This window comes from Strix aluco, chromosome 4 (assembly GCF_031877795.1).
Source record: "Strix aluco isolate bStrAlu1 chromosome 4, bStrAlu1.hap1, whole genome shotgun sequence".
NCBI lineage: Eukaryota > Metazoa > Chordata > Aves > Strigiformes > Strigidae > Strix > Strix aluco.
In genome coordinates this window covers 105732388-105755738 of record NC_133934.1, presented here as the reverse complement: position 1 = coordinate 105755738, position 23351 = coordinate 105732388, and the positions used below count along the sequence as shown (strand labels likewise).

General features: G+C 44.5%; 1 protein-coding gene across 4 annotated transcripts; it reads left to right on the top strand.

Annotated features, from left to right (window-relative positions):
* The first annotated feature begins 4 nt into the window (after window positions 1–4).
* On the top strand, window positions 5–22657 carry AREL1 (apoptosis resistant E3 ubiquitin protein ligase 1). 4 transcript variants are annotated; one of them, XM_074824735.1, is made up of 21 exons: window positions 5–90; window positions 4461–4713; window positions 5655–5786; window positions 5876–5935; window positions 6580–6806; window positions 8476–8713; window positions 9705–9874; window positions 10021–10201; window positions 10948–11192; window positions 12883–12960; window positions 13447–13588; window positions 13993–14114; window positions 15845–15920; window positions 16297–16406; window positions 16918–17097; window positions 17255–17380; window positions 17580–17709; window positions 17796–17854; window positions 18045–18134; window positions 19127–19302; window positions 19490–22657. In XM_074824735.1, the coding sequence occupies exons 4-21, from the start codon at window positions 5920–5922 to the stop codon at window positions 19590–19592; spliced, it is 2469 nt and encodes an 822-aa protein (XP_074680836.1). In that variant the 5' UTR covers window positions 5–90; window positions 4461–4713; window positions 5655–5786; window positions 5876–5919; the 3' UTR covers window positions 19593–22657. The 4 variants fall into 4 exon arrangements, 3 of the variants coding, with proteins under 3 accessions (XP_074680836.1, XP_074680837.1, XP_074680838.1); XM_074824736.1 differs by lacking the exon at window positions 5655–5786; XR_012623303.1 differs by lacking the exons at window positions 17796–17854; window positions 19490–22657 and having other exon boundaries at window positions 19127–19264.
* Window positions 22658–23351: the final 694 nt, after the last annotated feature.

The window sequence follows — 23351 nt, the reverse complement described above, 5'->3', positions numbered from 1 at the left end:
CGTCACTTCCGGCCGCCGGCACGGGGCAGCGGGAGTCCGCGCTGCTCGCGCGCGGGAGCGGGCCGGACATTGCGGCTGTTGCAGCCCTCGGTAACGGCTCCTTGGGAGAGGGGGAGGGCGGGCTCCCGGGGTGAGGGAGCCGCAGCCCGGCCGCCCCGCGGTGCTTGGGCGTCCCCCCTCCCAGGTGGTGGTTCGGCCCGGCCGCGGGTGGCAGCGGGAGGGGCGCGGGCAGCCCCGCCACCGGCTCGGGGCGCCCGTGCTGGCAGCCGCCCCGCCGCTGCCCCGGCACGCCCAGGGCTACCGCGGTGGGAATCCCCGTTCTGTCAGCGGTGGGGGCTGCCCCGGAAGGGCCGTGGCGGGAGCGGGCGGGGCCGGTGCTCCCGGTGAGCGGGAAGGGCCGGCCCTGCCTGCCCGCGGCGGGAGGCGCGGCGGCCTCTAGCTTTCGCTGTTGGTTGCGCCGTGCCCTTTGCACGGTGCTGTCGCTGTATGGGTGGCACGTCGCGGGGGTTGCGGGGCTGGCACCTGTGGAAAGGCCGCGGGGCTTGGTGGCCCCGCCGAGCCACAGCTGGTGGGGGCTGGAGGGGGAACCCACACACCGGTCGCCCTCCTTCCCCCTTCTTTTCTGCTTTGTGGAGCTACGAGGTCGCTGAGGTCTTCAGCCCACTTTCTTATGCTTGCTGGGCTGACATGTTTTGAAGTGTGATGTTAGCTTTGCTGTGCTCTAGCTCGTGAACTTCTTTGTGAAAAGCAGTGGGATGTCATTATCTGTAGATCTTGCCAACAGTGTGACCTGAAATCCTAGCAAGGGAGCGTAATTTCAGTTGTGCTTTCTGCAGCCATAATGGTATAGTCTGATCCAAAATATCTTTTCTGCACGTGTAAGGAAACATTGTCCAAGTTTTCACGCTAGTCCTGGGCACTTGGTTTCCAGTGCCCTGTGCAGGGAAGGGTGAGAGAGAGACCTTCCTGTTATCTTTCTAATGGGATTAGTGAGAACTTGTAGCTCTTCCAAATACAACTGGTTTTATCTGGTGTGCTGGTCAGAAAAAACAGCTATGTGGCCAATGAGGTACTATGCAGGAGGCTTTTCCTGAAGTGCTGGCCTCAGTACAGCTGTGACTGAGGCTCTGACAATGAGGAAGAAAATTAGACCGAAAGGAGAACTGAGTTTGTTAGGAGAACCATGACTGACCTTTTCACCTGGGTGATTGTATCAGACTTAATTGTTGGCTGAGGAAACACAATTGGCAGAGCTTCACTCACGCTGCTTAAGTGACCCAAGTGGTTTGAGTGAAGGAAATTATTGAGGAAAAGGGGGTGATTTACTGTCCCCACAGGCGTGTAGGGTGGCAAGTGTGTCTGAATGTTGTTCTGGCTTGGGAAGCAGATCTGGTGTGAAGATGAGACTGGCCCGAAAGTTGCTATCTGGCTGGTTTGCTGTGTTTGAGGAGGACGGGAGGAGCTGACAGCCCTGCTGGTGGTTCAGTTGCGATGAAAAGCCTGTAGACTTAGGCAGTTGGCAAAAGTCTCCCATATTTTTTTTTTTCCTGTTGCCACTATTTTATTTGGCTTGTGTGTAAATGCATATGACATTCCAGCCCTGATGAGAGAATGACTGCTTTGTATGGACACTGGCCATTGATGTGGCTTTTGTCCTTGACAGCTGAGAGCCTGCTCAGTGCCTTTTGCGCTGACTCTTCGGTCTTCTGTGTATTTTAAAGTTAGGTTCCCATGGGCATTCCTGTTTGTTAGTTTGTGCATGCTTTACTTGGTGTGAGAAAATACTGTGCCTTTTCACTCAAAAGAGAATTATCATCTTGTGTGTGGCATGAGATGCACGTGCCATTGATGGTGGACGTTTGTGCACATGGATGGAGAGGATGTTCTGCACAGAAAAGAAGGGTTCTCTCATCTTGGCTGGATGAGGTACTACCAATCTGCAGAAAGGTTTTAAACCCATCTTTCTTCTAAATTTTGGAACTTGTCAGGGGAGAGAAGAAAGAAAGTTAAATTTATCAGTGCATCAAAAAAAACAAGAGGCACAACAGATTTCCTAGGACCTCAGTAAATCAGTTCTGTATAGCATTCCCCCAGCTTGCTTTGTACCTGTAGCTACATGAATGTGCCATTACTGTGTTATTGATTGTTTTGTATGTGCAGCTACACTTGTGCTTCCTTCTGGAGCTTTGCACTGTATTCCTCTGGCTTCACAGCAGCAGTAATATAAACATAATGTATTCCCATTACTGGCCTTCCTTTCCTTGCTGGCTTGAGAGAAGCAATGGCAATAATATAGTTTATTTTATGATTCCATGCTGTCTATCCCAATTATGCCAGTAATTCTCCTTGAGTCAAACCAAGGTGAAGCTTTCCAAATCCCCATTTTCCCTGCAGATGGCAGGAGACCATTGCTTGCTCTGTCCTTGGATCAAGATCACTAAGACCTGTCGGACAATTCAGCATTTTTTCCAGCCTATCTACAATGGCACATTATATTGCTGATTTTCAGAATTTGTTTCCCAGATTGTTAGCTGGCAGTTCTTAGCACAGTTACTATTTTAATTTAGATCTGCATTCTGATGAGTGGCAACATATCTTGGATACCAGCTACTCGCAACTAGGTTCTTTACCCCAATGTATCCCGGCTCTAAGAGCATCCTTAAAGCTTCTGGCAGCGTGTATACTAGAGGGAAGTTGATTCTATGACAGCCACTTCATCTCTTGTGGCCCCCTGACTTGGTGTCTTGTTTACCATTTCATGTAGAGGTAATAAAATGAGAAGTTGCTGTGCTGATTGAGGAAGATAACCAATTCCCTGTGTCCACCAAGCTCTGAAATTCTGCAACCCAGATCAAGAGACTCAGGCTTCAATTGACTTAAAAACCCTTATAGTTGAAATGATGACTCTTTCTGTTTTGTACTGTCAAGAGAGAGGCTCTGTGGCTTGTGGTATGCTTTACAGAAGGAGAGGAGTTATGGACTGAGGCAGAAATAGCTTGGGTAGGTGAACCCACAGGGCAAGTTTTGTGTTGATGTTTTTTTGGTGACATGAAGAGACTGGTTCTGTAAGATGCTGGAGGGAGATCTCATAGATTCCCAAACATTGATAAGTTTCTGTGAAATTCTTCAGCTGTGTGAGGAGCCACCACATACCTTCCGCAGCCAGGCCGAGCTGGTGCAGAGTTTCAACCAGGCATTTGTAGCACATCTTGGGTATGTACTGTGAAAGAACTAAAACATCAAGGAAATTGCTAGGTCTGTAATTCTTAATACACAGAGATATGAGTTTAGAAACCTGAAGCTTCATCTAGGAGGAAAATGAGAACTTATGCCCTGGGGACTGCAACACTGTTCACTCAAGCAGAGGAAAGAAGAAAATAGCTGAGTGGGTGGGATTTTCCTTGAGATGTGGAGGAGGAAAAGACAGTGAGAGTCTGTCTGCTTCTGCAGCGCAGTCAAAGAGCTCTGCAGTTACCTGTTGGTTTTCATATGTGTTAGAAAGCTTAGTGGAAGTGTGCAAAGGCAGCCAGATCTGTGTGATTATTGGGATGGAAGAAAAGAAGAGACATCTGAAGAGGAAGGTAGATGAGGGGGGAGTAAGGAGGAAGTGGCAGCTGAGGTGGTGGTATGGCAGGCAGGAGGAGTACATCACTTAGATCAGCAGAAGAGGTGACTGTCTTTACAGACAGCTGCTGTGGTGAGCCTGGGTCTGTTCATTTCATTCTCACTCCTTTATATAATCTGTGTTCTGAATGAGTGGATAGCGACTGTGTAGGCTCTGTGGCTTTTTTTCTGGCGTACGTCCTTGGTTTTGTGGGCTGCATCAATCCTTGCTCTTAGATGTTTATTTTTTTATCTCAATCCTGACACTAAACTCTAATTTGGTGGATAGTGCTGCTGAAACTGAAATGCCTTATGAGGATACTGTTTTCCTGAACACCTAAAACAACAGCAGCAAAAAAAAATTATCTAGTTTACTTTGGGGTCCAAGAACTTTCAAATATTTTTTTTGTTTTGGTTTGTTTTAGACTTGATTATAAATAGCCCTCTAGATCTGGGCAAAATCAGTTTGAGAATAGTACATGACGTTTTGTGGGTTGTGAAGGCTTGTAGTGGTACCTGATCCTTAGCTCTCCTCATGAATAGCACCCAGGTTCTTAGCTGCTCCATGAAACCCATGAGCTGGATGAAACCTATGGAGGCAGGATGTGTTTTGTTCCGTCTTGAACCTGCTAGTTTCAAGGGGTCGCATAATGAAATGAGATTGTGACAGGTGGAGGTTGAGGATATGGTGAAGCCTAGCACCTTGTCAACAGCAATACCTTTATAGCACCTATCCTATGGATTTGATGTATAGTGATACTCTTGCATCTTACACCTCTCACGTGTTTCTACTTGCTAGATTTGTCCACAACAGTGGAGAGATCGAACTTTTTGCTCTCCTTTTTTTCTTTTTCCAGGGAAGCTAACGAACGACAGGCTACAGGAAGCAGCATTGCAGGACAACCCTTTTCCACAAAGAGGAGGAAATTGCTGTGCTCAGGTCCTCACCTTTCAGCAGTCACGCTGTGATGCAAGGTCTAGAAGTTTCTCTTTCTGTGAATGGCTTCTCTATGGCCTCTTCTTGCTGACCCAGTGTTGGGCACAAAGAGAAAGGATGCTGAAGAATAGGTACCCCCTTTTGGCTTTTAGAACGTGGGCACTTGTATAAAGGTATGTGATTGCGATTTGATTGGAGGGATGGAATGTCTGGGGGCCAGCAAAGGGGATTTGCTGGTCTGGAAAGTTATGGCTATTGTTGGTGGGGAGTACCTCATTTAAACTTTCTGCGTGCTGATGTCCATTGCTGCCGCTGTTGAGATGACAGATGAATAACTCCCCTTTTGTGTTTGTTTAAAAAAAAGAAAAAACAGCTTGAATGCACAATGTAGCTTCTCACTAACTGAATGGTGACATGGCAAGCTATATTGTATGCATTAGAGTATGCCAAATTGTTTGTCTGATTGTCACACATGTTCCTTGCTGCTGCTTTTGTTCCATCTGTCAGCTATGTCTTAGCAACTAAACATGTTGTTGTTCTGGGTGTGGTCTTTTTACTACATGTTTGTTTAGCAGTCCCCTTGGTGAGAGCTTGATTCTAGATTGGTGTCTCTAAAAATTGCTGTAATCTTAATAGTGTATAAAACCAAGGTTTTAGCTTGTGTGTTGATCACCGAGAGTTTCAATGGAGAGACTTCACTTTGCAGAAGTGAGTAGGAAAATACAGATGGACTGTTTTCCAGTTGGATTCATAATTTACGTAGTACAGTTACAATGCAAAAAATTGATTCAGTTCTGCCCTAGAAGGATTTTGTTTGTTCTGAACAAATGGGGATTGTCTTCTTTGCAACCCTTTTATTCCATAGCTTTTTCTAAGGTTGCTGGTTGAGGGTCAGCTTCTGTCCATTTTAATGGTGGCTCTGTGATGTGCTTTCATGGCAGACTAGAAGTTAACTTTGTGACTTGCAGAAGCAAGTAGGTGTGAGATTTTTTGGATGAGTGGCTTTTGGCCTCTGCTGTCAAAGTTGGTGATCCTGCAAAAATTAGCTCCTTCTTGCAGTACCCAGAGCCTGCTCTCACTGTTTTTTGAGGATAACATGTTGTCCTTCTTATAGGTCCCTGAATCTGAATGGCAATCTGTGATGGAGAACTATTCCTTGTAGCATGCTGTGCTGTTTGCGTATTTCACAGTCTCGTGGAATAATGCTTTAGGGATGTCCTTGGAGAGGAAGATAGATGATCGATAGGTATTTGTCTGAGTAATCATAGATTAAATTTTGGCCAATGTGTGTGAGGAAGAGTCATTAGACTGGACTTGGCCTATTTTGTGTTATAGATGCAGCTGTGATCCTCGGCTGTGTGTCTCACCGAAGGGACCTGATGTTTTACATTATTGGTAAGTGAAGGAAAGGTTGCCACTGTATTTGTTGATCTCTCCATAGGCTTTAGAAGGGTTTCTTGAAGGCCTCTGCTTTCATCTTAATCAGTCTACCTAACAAACATGAAGTTACTGTTCACCCCACACTCTGCCCTCCACCTGGCAGTCTTGCCTCTCCACCTTTCTTCTTGTTACTAAAGTTCTTTCATTGACCTCATTCCTAAGACATCCTGTTACTTTTTCTTTTGAGAACTAGTGCAGGGTTGTCTCTGTGATGCTTCTTAAGACAGCCTTAATGTGATGTGCAGGGGTTGTGTGGTTATATGACTGTTTCCCTTAAAGGAATCTCTGTAGTTCTAATTTACAACTGAAGGGGTATTCCATGCTTCTGTTGGGATATCTGCTAGGCATACCCAAGACTCTGTACCACCTTTACCTATTTCCTCTGTTTGCAGTCATTTGCAGAGTTTTAAGGGACTTGTTATTCTCTAACCTTTTAGCATAATCATAAATGTTCATACAATAGCTTCTGCCTTAAACACCTAATTTGCGGTTGAGTAGAATATCATTAATGAAAGGTATCTTGGGCTGATGCAGAGGGGATTTTGGTACCTGACTCAGCCATGCTGCTGCAACCACACTCTGCTCTCTCCTTGCTGCAGGTGGGATCACGATATCTGTGGTAGCCTTCTTCTTCACGATTAAGTTCCTCTTTGAGCTTGCCGCACGTATAGTCAGCTTCCTTCAGCATGAGGACCGGGAACGCCGAGGGGAGCGAACTATTTATGACTACGTGCGAGGCAACTACCTGGATCCCCGGTCCTGCAAAATCTCCTGGGATTGGAAGGACCCCTATGAGGTGGGCCATAGCATGGCCTTCCGAGTGCATGTAAGGGAATATTTCTGTTTCCATGCGGTTTTGGGGGCAGGAACAGAGTTCTGAGTTAGGGATGGGCTCTTCAAATATTTTTTGTTGGGGACAAGCTGGATGTAATTTAGGAGTAGGAAAGCTATCTGTTTATGTCTTCTGCCCCCTGCAACTCTGTTGCAGAATTCTGTAAGTGCATATCTGAGGTTTGCACTCCTTAAAATCTTATCTCCCTCTCTTTAGAATCCTCTGAGGAGCCAGAGGAGATGAGGCTTGTCCTATCTACTGCTTCCTTTACTGGGAAGTGAGTGGGCCGGGCCTTGCCTTAAACAGACTTGGTGCTATCTTTTGGTTGTGCAGCTGAGGTTGGGAGTGTGGGAGTGGGCATTTTACCAACGCAAGAGCTGTGAAGCTTCATGGTGGCTCCCTATTCCTCCAAAACTGAATGTTATTCTGTCTGACCTGGAAAAGCCTGCCAAGGACTCTTTTTCTGTCCAGTCCCAAAAGGCCAAGTCTAGGGCAATGGGACAAGTATACAAATAAGATGGGTGAGGTGCCTGAACACTGGGAGTTTGGAGCTACGTGGAGAAAGTTTGAACAGGTTTTGCTGGGCTCGTGCCCACCTTTCTGCCCCAATTTCCCCACCCAGAAGAGTATCAAAATAAGAAGAAATGTTCAGCTAGGTTGCCATGCCCATCCCTCTCAGGAAGGTGAGGGAAACCCATGTGCTTGAGGGCAAGTGAGGAGTTCTAGCTCCAGGGCAGGCAGTGAAAAATCTGAGGGGAAAGGGGCTTGTTCTGTTCCTGCTGTTTAAATTTATTCCCTTCACCTTGCTGACTCTCATGACAGCTCCAGCAATGTGCCTTTCCACTTCATGCTTGTCTCCCATTTGTTTAGCCCTTTATTCATTAACAGTAGCTGTTGCATGCAGTGGTTTCTCTCACTGGCAGTCAAAATACATACTACTTCAGGCCCCATGCCCTCCCTCATTTAGAAACAGGGAATAATAGTAACCTTTTGCTGACTGCGGGCTGATTGCAGATGGCAGGCAGGATCTGGCCCACAAGCTACCAGCTCTTGAAGAGCCATGCACATAGGGTTTCAAAGTGTAATTCTTTCCTTGTAAGGAAGTACTGATTGAGGTATGTTACCTTCTGAAATTGTCCGGCAGATCACTTCTGTGATTGAGCTGCCTGTGATTTTTATCTAACATGTTTTCATGCTGATGCTTCTTAACGGTACAGACTGGGTCAGCTCCTTAGGTCAGCATCTTCTCCACACTGTTTTCTGTAACAAATTGGTGAGAGCTTTTCCAGCGCTTAGCTGTACAAACGGACAAGATCTGCTTGTTTCTCTGAAAGGATGTGGCTTTGCTTTTTTCCTTTTGCTAGTGGGTTCTCTTGGTTTCTGCTCTGGTATTGCACGAACAGTGCAGAGAAGAAATGGCTAGAGGCATGTTCTTTCCAGGGCACTCATTTGAACCCCAGCACAAAAGAGAATGAGGCTGTTCAATGCCCATTTGTGCCCTGTTTGCTTCAGAGAACACAGCCTATGTGACAGAGCGGGCTGTTAATTTTGTTTCCTTTGCCGAGCTGGGGTTCTTGCCCTTGTTTCCCCAAGGCGACTCGCTTTCTCTTCCTCTGTGCACTGCATAATTTTGCTGACCTGGACTTCTCCATTTCCCATGCAGTTATTCTATAAAAATGGGCAACCCTTCCCTGCTCGCCGGCCTGTGGAGCTGCGAGTTCACATCTGCCATGTGGAGCTAGAAATTGATATTCCTGTAACCCAGGAAGTTCTCCAGGAGCCTAATTCCAATGTGGTGAAAGTGGCCTTCACTGTGCGCAGGGCTGGGAGATATGAGATCACTGTAAAACTTGGTGGTTTGAATGTGGCCTACAGCCCCTATTACAAGGTGTTCCAGCCAGGTAAGGTCTAAGTGGCCCTCTAATGATTCAAAGTAGATTTGGAGGTTTTGGAGGTATTGGAGGCAGTTAGGTAAATGTGTTTCCAGCTAAAATAGGTAGGTGACAGGGAAAGGGTTACCCTTAACCATTTTCCTCTTGCCATGTGTAGATCCCAGCAGTAGACCCATGACTAAACCATACTTGTGACTACCAGTACGTGGCAAAATAGCAACTGCCTTACAGAATAAGTCGTTAGTGCTGCTTAAGCTCCCTAACCACTTGTGTCTTGTTCTCCATTTTGCAGTAACTTCTTTGTGATCCACCTAGTAGTAAGAAAATGCCTTTTTTGAAAGTATTGAGTTATTGAATGGGAAATGCTGATTCGACTCCTCCTCTTTTAAATACTCTATTCCTTTAGGGTCCTGGAGCAGTTGATACCTTTAATTATAGACTTCTTTAAAGACATTTCCTTTTTATCAGTTATAAATTTGTTTCCTTCTACTTTTGTTTTCTGACCCCAGTTGGCATCTTTTATATTTCATGTACATGTTCATGGAAAGTACTTCTATTCCACTGCATTGTGAATAGATACAAAGCTTGCTAAGATACCCCTACAGAAAGAAGAAGCTCAGACTTAACTTACATACCCTTCAGGCTAAAGTTTGTTTGGTAAACTGACTTTGCAGGTTTCCTTGCATGTCATCTGAGTTGTACTTTGTATGTGCTGTGGGAGCAAGTTCTTGAGCTGAAGGTTAGAATGGTGGAAAAATCATTCTTTAGAGGGCTAGTAACTGGGTTTGCTTTTATCAGTATTAAGTTTCTGACCCAAGGCAAACCCTGTGCACCACAGCATGTACTTCAGTGCTCAGATACTTTGTTTTTTGAATGTAGGGGCATAGAATGTGCTTAGATTTGATTAATTTTTGAGGGCAATGTGCCCCTAGTTTTTATTTGCTTTTTGTAGCTTCACTGTGGAATTTGTTTGACTCTAAACTGTTGTTGTCTGCTTCAGGGATGGTGGTTCCCTCCAAAACCAAAATTGTCTGCCATTTCTCCACTCTGGTGCTGACTTGTGGGCAGCAGCACACTCTGCAGATAGTTCCCAGAGATGAGTATGACAATCCCACCAGCAATTCTGTGTCCCTGATAGATGAGCACAATTACAGCCTCTCCATCTATGAGGTGAGTGCAACCTCATCCCTTGCTTGAATTCAGGTGAGCCTGAATATATATATATAATATTATATATATAAAATTATATATATAAAATATATAATATAATATATATAATAATATGAGTCCCCTTCATTAATTCATTTTCTGTTTAGCTGGGTCCTCAAGAAGAAGAGAGCTCCGATGTTGTGTTTGAGAAGTCTGTGGTGTCCAATCGGCAGACTTGCAAGGTGTTCTTCCGATTCACCTTGCACTGTAGGGGTTGTTTCCATGCCTGCATCTCCTACCAGAACAAGCCCATTAGCAATGGTGATTTTGACATCATTGTTCTAAGTGGTGAGTCAAGAACTACTCAGTATTCATTCTCCAGGTGTCGTCTTACAAGATGCTTTGCACAGTCTTTTTTGCTCTTTTGTAGCAGGGCTAAATGTGGCTTCCCTGGACTAGCCATGCTTAATTGTTTAAGCAATGCCTATTCATTTAAAAATGCTAAGGTAGATGAATTTGCTGCTGACAAGGGAAATTTCTGAAGGCTGATAATCTCTGTTCCATCAGCAGATAAAAGCAGGTGTGTTTTTCCCCCTGTCTCAGGAGGTTAACTTCTGAAATTAGGCAATTTTTATTCCTTGCTAGTTCTTGGCATCGGAGCCATACTGGAAGTGAGCCAGTCATGTATTGTATGCTAAGCTACATGGATGAAGAACACTGCATGTAACCTATGTGCTTTTTTACAATTTTATAATACCTGATTTCTTCAGGAGTGAGCCAGTCTGCAATGTAGCTGTCAAGTGGCTATGCCTTCAGGCTGGTTCTCTGAGAGAGAGGTTCTGTATGCCTTTTTCCTTTTTTCTTCAACCAGTCACTGCCTGAAGCCAAGACAGACAAACTGCTGTCTTGAAATCTTTGCATCCCACTCCCAGGTTCTCTTTATCAGAGTTTTACTTCACCAGGTTTTCCTTTGGTTGTGTAGCCTTTTCTTTAAAATCATAGTAACTAATTTGGTGGTGGTCTGTGGATTCTTTACTTTTTGATTCTGGTCTCCATTAAGATTTACACAACTCCCTTATATCTGTTTCCCTCAGAGAATGAACAGAACATTGTAGAACACAATGTGTCCACCTCAGGTGTCGGTATTTACTTTGAAGCCTACCTTTACGATGCTCCTAGTTATACCAACACTCAGTGGCAACTTCCAATGCACCTGACCTCCTCCCAGCGTCGTCCTTCTACTGCAACTGAGGATGAAGATGAAGATTCTCCCTCTGACAGCCAAACCCCTGAGAAAGTGAAGAAACCTAAAAAAGTGTACTGCTATGTGTCACCTAAGGTAGATAGCACAAAGTTACTACTCTTGAGTGCATGTTTAAAATACACTGCAACTGAAGACCTTCCTTGTGCCCTTTATCTTAGCTCCAGATTTAGGTGCCTCAGACTTGGTTAAAAAAGGTTTGCTTAAGGCTAGACAGCAAATGTGGAGCTCCTGACTGAGAATAATGTTAAAATGCTCCTTGAAGTTTTAGGACTCCATGGGTCTTTCTAGGTCTGATCCAAAGCCTACTGGGAATTTTCTGCCTGACGGTTCAATAGATACTCTGTTTGCCTTTCCTTTGCTCTGGTCAGGTCAGACCTGCAATTCCGTTTCTCAGTTTCTGATACCTGTAGATTGGAACTTAGAGATTCCCAGATTTTATGTCTTTGTCCTGTTTCTTGAATGTTTCAGGGAAAAGAAAAGGGAAAAAAATGGTCAGAGTACAAAGGGTAAATGTAGAAGTAGAAGAAACAGGATTCAAGCAAGTCAAGAGAAACTGAGGATTCTCTTACAGTAAGAATATGTTAACAGAAACAACTTATTGCCTATGAGCATTCAGGGAACCTAGAAAGAAAATTACACTAAATCTTCCAATAAATTTAAATTCACTTTGTTAATCTACCAATCTGAATACATTCTGAAAAATGCAGTGATAAATATCAAAAAGAAAGACTAATCCAGGAATTTCTTTCCTGACAGAGAAAGAGGGCTATGAAACAGTTATAAGATGGAGGGATTTATAAATCTCTGCTGCATGCAGCTCTAAGAACTGACTGTGGGAATGAGTGCTGGGTCCTTGTGAGCTCAGTATCCTTTCATCCTTGTTCTGGACTTTTGTACTATTTTCTGTTGCATTACCTGGTAAAGGAGATCACCACAAGTGGGTACTGTTGCAGGTTCCCTTCAGTTGCCAAAGTTGTTAATGTGATTCTGATGCTTGTGTAATTGTATCCCTAGATATCTCTATATATACCTAGAGTATCTGTCCTGTACAGTAGATAACTATGCTGTTATTTCTTTAAGGGGTTGCTGTGCATATTTTCTTTGTTTCTGGAGAAATGTTGCTAGTCATTTTTTCCAGTCATTGCAGCTAGAACAGGCTTGTGTGGGAAATGGTTTTGTGTTTTGTCTAAAGATGCTAAAATTTCATCCTAGCTTGTTCTCCAGAAGGTGACAGTTCCACAGTTAGTAGTTATTTGTTCTGGCAGAAATAGACTGAGAAGAAATTACTGCAAATCTCCTGGATTTAGCAATTGCAAGTGCTTTTTAAAAGTTGTTTGAAATGGTTGTGAAAATTAGGGAGTAGTAGCAATGATTCTGTTAATGTGACTTTTTCCAAAACGTTTTTGTCAATGCATTACAAACTTGTCCTGAATTCGGCCTCTCAAGTGTACTTAACATTACCTTCCAACCAGACTGGTGATGTTCTACTGAACACAGTGGCTTACTGCTGTAAAATCTGTGTCATGCTGCGATCCTACATGTGTCGTGAATGCACACAGTAAAGTCTTAGAAGTTGCTTACGGTTCTGTACAGTTCTAAAGGTTTTTATTATTGTGCCAGAAGATGTCACCAAATGTTGCAGAACCCTGTCCCTGGGGTTGGAGGGAGGTCTGGCTTTATGGATCTGTTCTGTGCCTCATGTGTTTCAGGAACAACCCTTAACAGATGTGACCTTTAACATTTTCTTTTCCTTGTGATTACTCAGCAATTCTCAGTGAAAGAATTCTACCTGAAGATCATTCCGTGGCGCCTTTTCACCTTTAGAGTATGTCCTGGCACAAAGGTGAGCCTCTTTCCCTGTAGCTGTCACTGCACCTCCATATTGTTAGCTTGTGGACCTTGTGAATGACAGTCTGATTTTTCCTTTTGGAGAGAAGCAACATTTTGTTGCGTAAAATTCAACTCTGGAATTTCCCCTCAGTGCCTAAATTCTGATAATATTTATGAATAGGAGCTAGTTGTATCACTTCTCCCTGCCTTTTGTCCCAATGCTAGGCAAAAATCTTGGATCCTTTTGCATTTCTCTTATTTTTCTCATAACCTTGCTAAAATGCTGTGACTGTGTCCACTGAAACCCCTAGGCTAGGATGCAAAGTTTGAAGTAACCTCCTAACTGGAGTCTGGATGCCTGAAATAGTATTCCTGTTAACTGCATCTGCATGGGTGAGCAGAGAAGGTCTTAGGGCGCAGGTGGTGTTGCTCTGTCTGCTGAACACACTGTGCCTTTTGCATGATGGGTTTACCCTTTCTTGCATCTTTTTGCTGCTAGTTTTCATACCTTGGTCCTGACCCTGTGCACAAATTACTGACACTGGTGGTGGATGATGGGATCCAACCTCCTGTGGAGCTCAGCTGCAAGAAGAGGAACATCTTGGCAGCCACTTTCATTCGCTCTCTGCATAAAAACATAGGTAAAGAGGTGGTGAGGTGGGTACAGTTGTCAGGAAGTTAGCACTTGAGTCTGCTGGTTTCCCCAGGGAATGAAGATTTTCAACACTGACTGACCTCTGATGAGAACTCTGATTCCTGGTGTCTCATGTTCTGTTCTGGTTGGTGTTTCCAGTGAATGTATTTCATCGTGCCAGCTATTCCTTTTCAGTTTGGCTTTTCTGTCAGGCTCTTTGAAAGCACACCTATGAGTATCTGAATGTCAGCAAGGCTAACTGCAAACTGCCTTTAGAGTTCTGTCTCCAAGAAGCTGTAATAAACTCATCCTTGGGCTGTAAAGCTGACCTGTGCATTTAGTCTTAGGAATGCCTTCTAGATGTTCACGTGTTGACAGCTCAGGCCTGACCCAAATTGTCACTGTTCTCAGGAGGCTCGGAGACCTTCCAGGACAAAGTGACGTTCTTTCAGCGAGAGCTACGTCAGGTGCATATGAGAAGACCCCATTTGAAGGTCACGCTAAAGGTCAACCGTCACTGTCTGCTGGAGTCGGTGAGTGTATAGGTCACTTCGCTTAAGCCCAGTGCTTCCTCCATCCTTTTTCTTCTGCTCAGTGCCTAAAGAAATCCAAACTGACATGTACTAGGGCAACCATGCTAAAAATGATTAGTCCTTCTGTTTCAAGGCAGATGCCAGTAAGCAGCTTGAGATGGGAGAAATGTTAAAAAATTATTTCAAGGTAGCTCCTCTGTGTTCAGGTTTGGTATTGTGTGGGATGCTGTGTTCCTTCTCTACAGCTGGTAAGATGCGATCAATTTCTTAAGTAATTAGGAAACTTCAGCTCTGATAAATTTTTAAGGAACTCGTTGCAGAGTAAATCAAGCCCTGGGAGATATCTAGGGTAAATACATACATAGCTTGTAAAAGCAGGAAATCTGCTGGTCCTATTCTGTTCCCACTTTACATTGCAACCAGAGGCCCAGAGAGAGACTATCTACCTGGACCAGACTTGGGAGCAGAACCTAGAGCTTCTGAGTCTTTATGTATTGTTTTTCTGGTACAGAGCCATTCAGTAAGATAAGCTGTAAAGTCAGATGTTACTGAGCTGCGTGCATGAAATTCTTGCATTGACAGACTTCTAGCAGTGGTTCAGTGTGATGATAAAATATTCCATAGAGTCCTTAAGTCTTCGCCAATGCTGACCTAAGCTGATGTGTTTCCAAAATGGAACTTCAGAAAGACTCATTCATATAATACAGCTCTTAACTGACATTCTGAATACTGTGTACGCAGGGCAAGCAGTTATCTTGACTTACTGTTTCCACAAGTCTCAACAGTAATCTTATAAAGATGGAAAAGAACATTTCTGGGGAAAGCAGGAATGGCTGGGCTTTCCCTTGATTTACACTCAGTAAATCTGTGTTTCGGAATATTTTCTGCATGTAAGAGTTTGCAGGTTTACAAGGTTATGTTTCAGTTCATAGCTTGCTACAAAATGAATTCACTTCTAAACAGTATTTCCCTGACAATTTTTTCCCCACTATTTTGGAAATTCCTGCACTGTCATGAGCACTGGTGTTCCAATAAATTAAGTGCCATAATAATAATTGTAAGCTTTAGTGTCCAAGGTTGACAGGCACAATGAATGTGACCAGTGTGTTCAGCCCAGAGGAGCATGATGCTCTAACCTGTTTGAAGATAAGCTAAGCCAAAGCTACCTGTGTGACTGAGGACTGCTGTGTAGCTTTTAAAATTTTCGTTAATTGGAATCCAGAATCAGGACACAGGAAGTTCTAGACACTTGAAATATTTTGTTACTTTTTTGCATCGTGACTTGCTTTAAGTATGAAGTCAGTGAACCCTTCAAGCTATTTTCTATTGCTCTCTGAAATGTTCCTGTTTTTAAATCTAACTCGTGGGCTGAGAGTGCTTTGCAGAAATTGCTCCTTCCCACAGGCATTTTAATGCTTTAAACAATACTGCACTGCAGCCTTGAGAGGGATACATCTGTGCTGTGCTAAGATCTCACACTGGTTTTAAGATGAGCTGCATTTATGTGGGTAATGTGTCTCATAATAGAAAATGAGGAATTGGCTTCTGTGGCTTTAGAGAAATAAGAATTAGACCTTAGGAGTTCCTAATTCTCACTTTTATACTTTAGAGTACTAGACTGTTTCTTGGTTTTTGTATTGCTTAAATTGTCTATCGCATGTGGAGGATTGCCTATTGGTTGCAGGGTGCCAAGCAGTAACGGCTGCTGCTATTTTTTTTTTTTTTTTCAGTCTTTTAAAGCAACACGAAATTTTTCTGTTTCTGACTGGAGCAAAAACTTCGAAGTGATTTTTCAGGATGAAGAAGGTGAGTTATCCTGTGATATATACGAGGAAGAAGTGAAAGGAATGATAGTGATGTTGTTTTAGTCTGAAATTCTGGTTTCTTCTAGTATGTCTATCCTTTGTGGCTTTCCAGCCCTTTCACTTGCTCACAGATGTTAGTGAATTATCCTGCTGGTGCTATTCTAATCCCTACTTTACATAGGGACCTGAGGCCCAAATGAAAAAATATTAGGACTAGGTTTAGGAGCAAAACCTAGAGTTCTGGAGTCCCTGTCTTCTGCTTTTTTGCTATGGAGCTGCTCACTGCGATGAGCTCTCATGTCAGGTAATACTGAGCAGCATGCATGAAACTCTTGATCTGATGACCCATGGATGACCAAGCTTGTTTTATCTTGTAGCTCTGGACTGGGGAGGTCCACGCAGAGAGTGGTTTGAGCTCATCTGTAAGGCGTTATTTGATACCACCAGTCAACTCTTTACCCGCTTTAGTGATAACAACCAGGCCTTGGTGAGTCTGCAGTTCCTATGCTGAATGCACAGAAATGTGTGCATTGATATGCCAATGGTTAAATAATGCTGTTGCTATTAAGTGGTGTGCAACCTTACCCATTCTTTAGCTTGCCTGCACAGTCACTTCCAATGCCTTTCTCAAAGCTTTTCTTAATGATCTTAACCCACTGAAGGGCCTAAGAACTGGCTGGATGAACAGCAGAGGGTGGCCAGTCAGCAGGGAAGGCTGGATTTCTGGGCAAGACGAGGTGGCATCTAGAGGTTTTGTTGGGTCTGAATGTTTCAGAATCCATTTCTGCTCTCGTACAGCTTCTGGCCTGTGCATATGAAACATCTTGTATTCTTCCTAGGCAGCTTCAGGCTTTTTTTTCTGTTGCTTAGCTTTGAGGATATTGCACTAAAGCTCCTGGGCAGCCTGAGAGATGGCGTGACTTGAACTGGTCTCATACTTGCTATTTGTGCTAGTCTTGTCTAGCACTTGGATATTTCATTTTGCTTCCTCTTTGCAGGTGCATCCAAATCCAGGGCGTCCCACATATTTACGACTCAAAGTGTATGAATTTGCAGGCCGTCTAGTAGGAAAGTGTCTTTATGAATCATCTCTGGGAGGTGCTTACCAACAACTGGTTCGAGCTCGCTTCACCCGATCCTTCCTGGCTCAGATCATAGGACTTCGTATGCATTACAAGGTAAAGCTTCCCAGCCTTGTCTGAAGCCTGTATTGGTCTGAGGAAAGGTTGAACATTGGTGTAGTAGAAACAGATCCAGAGTCCTGGTTAACAGTGTATGTTGTGGTTTTTTTTTTTCCTTCCCTCCATGTCCCTGCTGCCTTTTTCTTTCACACAGTATTTTGAAACGGATGACCCAGAATTCTATAAATCCAAAGTTTGTTTCATACTGAACAATGATGTGAGTGAGATGGATCTGGTCTTTGCTGAAGAGAAGTATAGCAAAACAGGACAGCTGGAGAAGGTGAGGGAGGCAGTTCCTGAAGGTGGGACAGTTTAACCCCTTCTGCCTGTACCAGAGGAGGCTGAGAACTTTGCTATGTGCCCCAGAAAGCTGAGCTTACTCTGGGCAGTAGGTCCTTGCTTGGGTTTATTCTGGTTGGGAGTTCAGGTTTGGGGAGTGCTGCTGGTCACAGTCACGTCAAGTGTTCTTCTGTTTTCAGGTGGTGGAACTGGTGACAGGAGGGGCTCAAGTACCAGTGACCAATGAAAACAAGATCTTGTATCTAAATCTGCTTGCACAGTACAGGCTGGCCAGTCAGGTTAGAGAGGAGGTGGACCACTTCCTGAAAGGTAACATGCTGTCTGCTCCCTACTCCTTTCTGCCTTTATGTCCCAGGGGATAGCGCTTGCTGCTCTTCTCTCCTCTTCTCTTCCAGGTCTTAGTGAGTTAGTTCCTGAGAACCTCCTGGCTATTTTTGATGAGAATGAGCTTGAGGTAACTGCTGCCTCCCTAAGCATCTCTACCCTTACTTCCCCTCCTTTCTGACAAATGAAGCACATTCTGGATCTGGAATAAAGCCAAAATGTTTCTTCTCTAAGCATTTTAAATATTTGTAATTTGCACAGTAGCTGTTGCCTTGTTTTCCAAGCTCCTGACTTTCTGACTGCAGTCTCTTGCGTTTCAGTTGCTGATGTGTGGTACTGGAGATATCTGTGTCTGTGACTTCAAGGCACATGCTGTAGTGGTAGGAGGATCTTGGCACTTCCGTGAGAAGGCAAGTGAACAGGTTTCTCCCTCTTGCTTGCTGAAACCAGCTATCCCAACTACAGCAGAAGGCAATTTAAACTGGAAACAGATTTCTTTGTTGGAAATTAGGCCTCCAGAAGGACAAACTGGAAGATTCAGGGGTCAGGAGTAGGACTTCATGCATTATATATAATAATGTTTCTCCCTAGAGAGCTCCTTCAGCCTAGCTGACTAGGGATGATGCTTAATCAGTTACCAGCAGGTAAAAATCAGCAGAGGTGTTCCTTTTAAGAAAATCCAACAAAGCGCTAATTAAGAACAGTTCAGCAGGGAATCGGGAGGAATTGGTGGGAATTATTGCTATTGAAGACATTCACGGTGATATACCTATCTCTAAGGGATGCTTGAAGATCATGATTGCAACCCACATGGAGCTTTAGGAATTCAGTTCTGTGGTAAAGGCTACTGATGTAGTAGCCTAAACTTGTACCCTGTAATTGTTCCTATCCCTCCCTGCCTTTCCCAGTGAGAGGGGTATGGGAATGGTAGCAGCTTCATTTAGAAAAATAATGGAAACTGTCAAAACACTCAAGATGAAAAGAGATTGGGAGTACAGGCTTCTAGCTGTAAACACTGGGATGGTTCCACCTTCCTACGAAAGTACCAGAGGATGTGAAAAACCAAGAGATTAGCATACTGCAAGAAGCAAATGAGCTTCTGCATTGTAAACCTACTTCATTGCCTATGCAGGTATTTCTAAAAATAAAATCTCTGTGGGGAGAGCAGAAGCCTTTCTGCTTTAAGGGAAGGGACTGGTGGGAGGTAGTAGTGTGGGACATCTCTTAACTGATAAGAAGAAAGTATGTAATACTTGTCTCTGTGTGTCACCCTGGTAAAACAAAAAAAATGCTATTAGTAGAGCACTTGCTTGCAAGGTCAATTGACTGATCTTGGAAGTTGCTTATATGCTTACTTGATTTGCTTGACTCATCTGGCTTTACCTTTCCTGTTTCCTAACAGGTCATGACGTGGTTTTGGACTGTGGTCTCCAGTTTCACACAGGAAGAGCTGGCCAGGCTCTTGCAATTCACAACTGGTTCCTCCCAGCTGCCCCCAGGAGGGTTTGCTGCACTCTGTCCATCTTTCCAGATCATTGCGGCTCCAACTCACAGTACTTTGCCGACAGCCCACACTTGGCAAGTATCGTGGGGTGGTAGGGCTTTCTGCATTGTGCTTTTGGGAATGACACCAGCTAGTTGCGGTGGGCAAGCAGTGCATAACATGTTATGTGTGTGACGCTCATGTCAACCCTTCTAAAAGCAGCTGGTGGGGATGGTCCCCTCTCAGATGTAGTCTGAATGGAATTTTTCTTTTGTTTTACAGTTTTAACCAGCTGTGCCTCCCTACTTATGACTCCTATGAAGAAATGCACAGGATGCTGCAGCTAGCTATCAGCGAGGGTTGTGAGGGCTTTGGCATGCTGTGATTGCCCCTTTCTAGGAGATCACTTAGCCTCCTGGCTCTTTGTGGCAAGACCCAGGTTCAATCCTCTGCTTGTTCTCCTTCCCTTCACAGGGGCAACGGAGGCAAAGCAAAGACTCCATGTAAAGGAATTTGTCATCCAGAAGATGTCACGTGGCCTTTCTGTATCCCAAATATGTCATCAAGAACTCATCTTTTCCCTTTCCCTCATTCTCCCTTTGGTTCAGTGTGGAACAGCAAAAGGACTGTGGTGCATTCATCAAGGAGATACTGAACTTGATTTCTGTGCACCCTGTACACCCACCCATCCTTCTTTGAAAAGATGAAGTTCATAAGCAGAAGTTACAGTGAGGTGCAGGAGATCTGCTGAGCTGCCTTTATTGTAGCACGCTGGGAGGAAGAGGGAAGACCAGCATGGAGCTCTGCTGGAAACCTGGCTCACGGGAAGCCTTAGTAACTTTCCATGTCTTGGCTCAGCTCCCCCAGTGATGCTCTCCAATAGCTCATTTAACTCTGACTCATGAAGAGTATAGGGACACATCCTTTCAGCACCTGACCCAGGAGGGTTTCTGGTTCTTCTGCATCTTGCTCTGGATCCTGCTGTCACCCGTGCCACAGAGAAAAGTGGGCAGAATCCACTGGAGGGAGTAACCCGAAGGGGAGAACAATCTCATCGGGGCACAAGTGCTGGCCCTGACAGTGATCTTGTACTACCTCCGCCAGGGTCCAGCAGCAGACGCGTCCTTCTCCAGCAGTGGCTGGTAATGAGCCTCTGTAAATGAACTGGAAGAGGAGTTTCTCCTCCACTGAATGTTTCTGACAGTTGATGTTGCACAGGAAGCTGTCCCATGCCCTTGACTTCTTTTCCCTTCCTCAGGAGAGAGAGTATGGGCATGAGTATGATCCCTCAATGCTGAGCACCAATGCCTATCCCACATTCACCTTCAGGGTATATATGCTATGTAGTAACAGCTAAAGGTCAGTAAGCAGCTACAGTGTGCACTGGGATGTGTTTGTTGTTGGGGTGATGGTACTGGGCAGAACGTGGTACCTCCACCCCAGCATCCCACAGGGTCTTGGCTTCTACCTCTATCATGCAGCAGCCTGAGGCTTCTCTTTCGCTACTGCATTTCAGACAGAGTTTCCAGAGGGGTGCTGGTGCCTGGAGAGCAGCTGGCTTTCTGTCCTCCTGATATTCCTACCTTCTTTCTTCACCTCTCCTTTCCTCCTGTTCCATTCAGTGCTGCTGGCTTTCCAGCACAAAATGTTAACTAGAACTTCACTCAAGTGATCACTCAACAGCCTGCGCTCACCATTGTCTGGCTTGTGGGGAGAGGAGTGGGTAGACCAGCGTGAGAAGTAAACTTATGATTGGTGTGTGGTGTCACTGGCAGTCCATTCAGTCCTTCACAGAGAAATAAAGGAAAGGGGAATCTGGGAATCTTGATGAGTTCTTCAGTGAAGCAAAATTCAAGATCTTGAAGTTCTCCCTTTAAGTCCCTTAAACAGTTCAGGTCAGGAGTCAAAAACATGCAGAAGTCAAAGTGTGAGAAACCTGCATTGCTACTACTTGCAATGTAAGCTTTCACTGGATTATGGAATTGCTGGATTTCTTCCAGAATGGAGTCTCAGACTGGCATCCCTGAGCTAATTTTAGAACACTGTATTAGATAAAAAGTCTCAGCATCCTCTTCAGTCCCCTTCTGCTGCCCTCAAGCTAATCTGGGCAAACTTCTGTTCAGTGTGGGTATTTTAAGATAACTCTGTGTTTTTTCAGTGTAGCTTAGTTGAATTGACTGGGAATTTGGGGGAAGACATTCTACATCTAAAAAATGTTTTTAAGGCAGCATCTTAGCCATTCTTGGGCTGGGTGTGTTACTTCTGTACAGAAAAAAATAAATAAGCCATTTTGGTGCCAAAAAGCAGCCAGCTGAGATTGAGACTACTCAGGGGGATTTCTTTGCCTTGTGAATTCATTCCCTCACTGGCATCGAGGTGCTGGGAGGCTGCCAGCTTGAGAGTTGCCACTGTTGCTCTCTGATAGATCACTTAAGTAGTGGCTGTTCTCCCTTTTTTAGTGCAGGCTCTGTTCTGCAAGGTCCTGACCTCCTTTGGGTGGAGAGTATGGTACCATTTTATTTACACTGCATATGGCTTCCATGGTCATAGAGTTACAGCTCCTGTGTTCTCCATGCCACCACTTCACTGTGTCCTCCAGGGACCGAGAGGAGGTGGTGGTGCTCGGCTTAACTCCTCTTTGTTGGGAGGCGTAGCTTGGTGCTGTTCCCACATTGCAGCTTTGTCTTGCAGTCTCACCTTGTAGCTATGGGCCAATGCTGCCAGTGACATCTTCCTCAGGAATCTTCTCCTTTCTTCTCTTGAACTGGACTTTTTTTATTCTGAGGGTGAGGTAGCTGGACATTGGGCAGTCTTCCTCTGCTGGAAAGAGCTCCTAACTGCTTCTCATGACATTGCAGCCAGCACCCCATGCTTCCCAGCAGCTGTGCAGATGCCAAGGACTTCTTAACGCAAGTGCAGTCAGAACTGTGATGGGTGCTCTTAGCCAACTAAACCCATCCCCATTGTTTCTACAGGCCCCTAGCTGGTCCCATGTTCCTGAGATCCACCACACTGTTTCTAAACTTACCTCTAGCTTTATACCATTTTCCAGTACAGTCACTGTTTATGCTGCCCTTAACAATGGCAATGGCGATGTGCTTTGGTCACCTATACTGTATGTTACTTCTGGCAGAGGCTCGTTACTTTTCATCTTTTGTTTATTCCCACTTAATAGAGGCCCTTCTGCAGAAATCTTCAGGATCCTGGTATCATCTCAGACAGGTTCTGTGTTTCCTGAAGCTGCTTTGAGGTGCAGAGGGCCTGGCTTCAGCCTGCACCTCCAGGCCATGTTGCATGTTTTTAAAAACCAGGAGCTGTGGATGACACAGGTTAAATCCTAGTTCCCTCTGGTGAATTTCTGGCAGAGTTCAGCCAAAATTTGGAAGCCGGTGGTTGTAGTAGCTGATTTTGTAAATAGTTCATATAATAAATAAAATATTTTAAAAATGCTGCCTTCTCAGCTCAGTATTCTTTCAAGACTGAACAGAGGGAATCAAACTGATTAGTGCTGTCCATGGGTGAGTGGCCTCTCCAGATCTTCTGGTGTCTTGCTGAGGTTTGCTGCAGGGGAAGAAAACAGTTCTCCACCTGCAGCCTTTTGGGATGCCTGACTGAACCCAGGACCTGTGAGCTGGGAAGAGGCAGGACACTGGGCTGGGGTTCACAGCCTACTGTGAGGCCTCTCTGCAGTAGTCTGGAAAATGGGCTGAAGCAGCTGGTAATGCCAGAAATTATTTTAAGTTCTCTTTTATGTAAGTTAATAATGCAGTTGGTGCAATTACTTTTTCATCTCGCTGTGTATTACCCAACTCTTTGAGCTGCAGGTATTTGTACTGCTTGTGCCTCACTGTACTGTCAAGAGTGTTAGATAAAGCCAGGAGAAGAGGGGGCGTTTGAGTCCTTGGCGCCTTTTTAAATTGTACAAAATATACTTTCAGATTGCAGGGTGGAAACAATGTACCTGGAAATGTCTGTTAACAATGGAGTAGTTAGTAAGTTGACAGTTTGTTGCCTTCAGGGGCAATATCCAATTTCTATGATCTCTGAGCTTGAGCTGTTCCCAGCTCTGACAAAAAGCATTCGATTTATTACTGGTTTTCCTTAGACTTTTTTTTTGTAGCTTAAGGATTAAAATCATAACTAA

What these genes read in the sequence shown, in the direction of transcription:
- AREL1 (XM_074824736.1), top strand. An exon ending in GAGTATGTCCTGGCACAAAG is followed by an intron (nt 12,961 to 13,446) that starts GTGAGCCTCTTT and finishes TTTTGCTGCTAG; the next exon opens with TTTTCATACCTTGGTCCTGA. An exon ending in TTGCCGACAGCCCACACTTG is followed by an intron (nt 19,303 to 19,489) that starts GCAAGTATCGTG and finishes TTTGTTTTACAG; the next exon opens with TTTTAACCAGCTGTGCCTCC.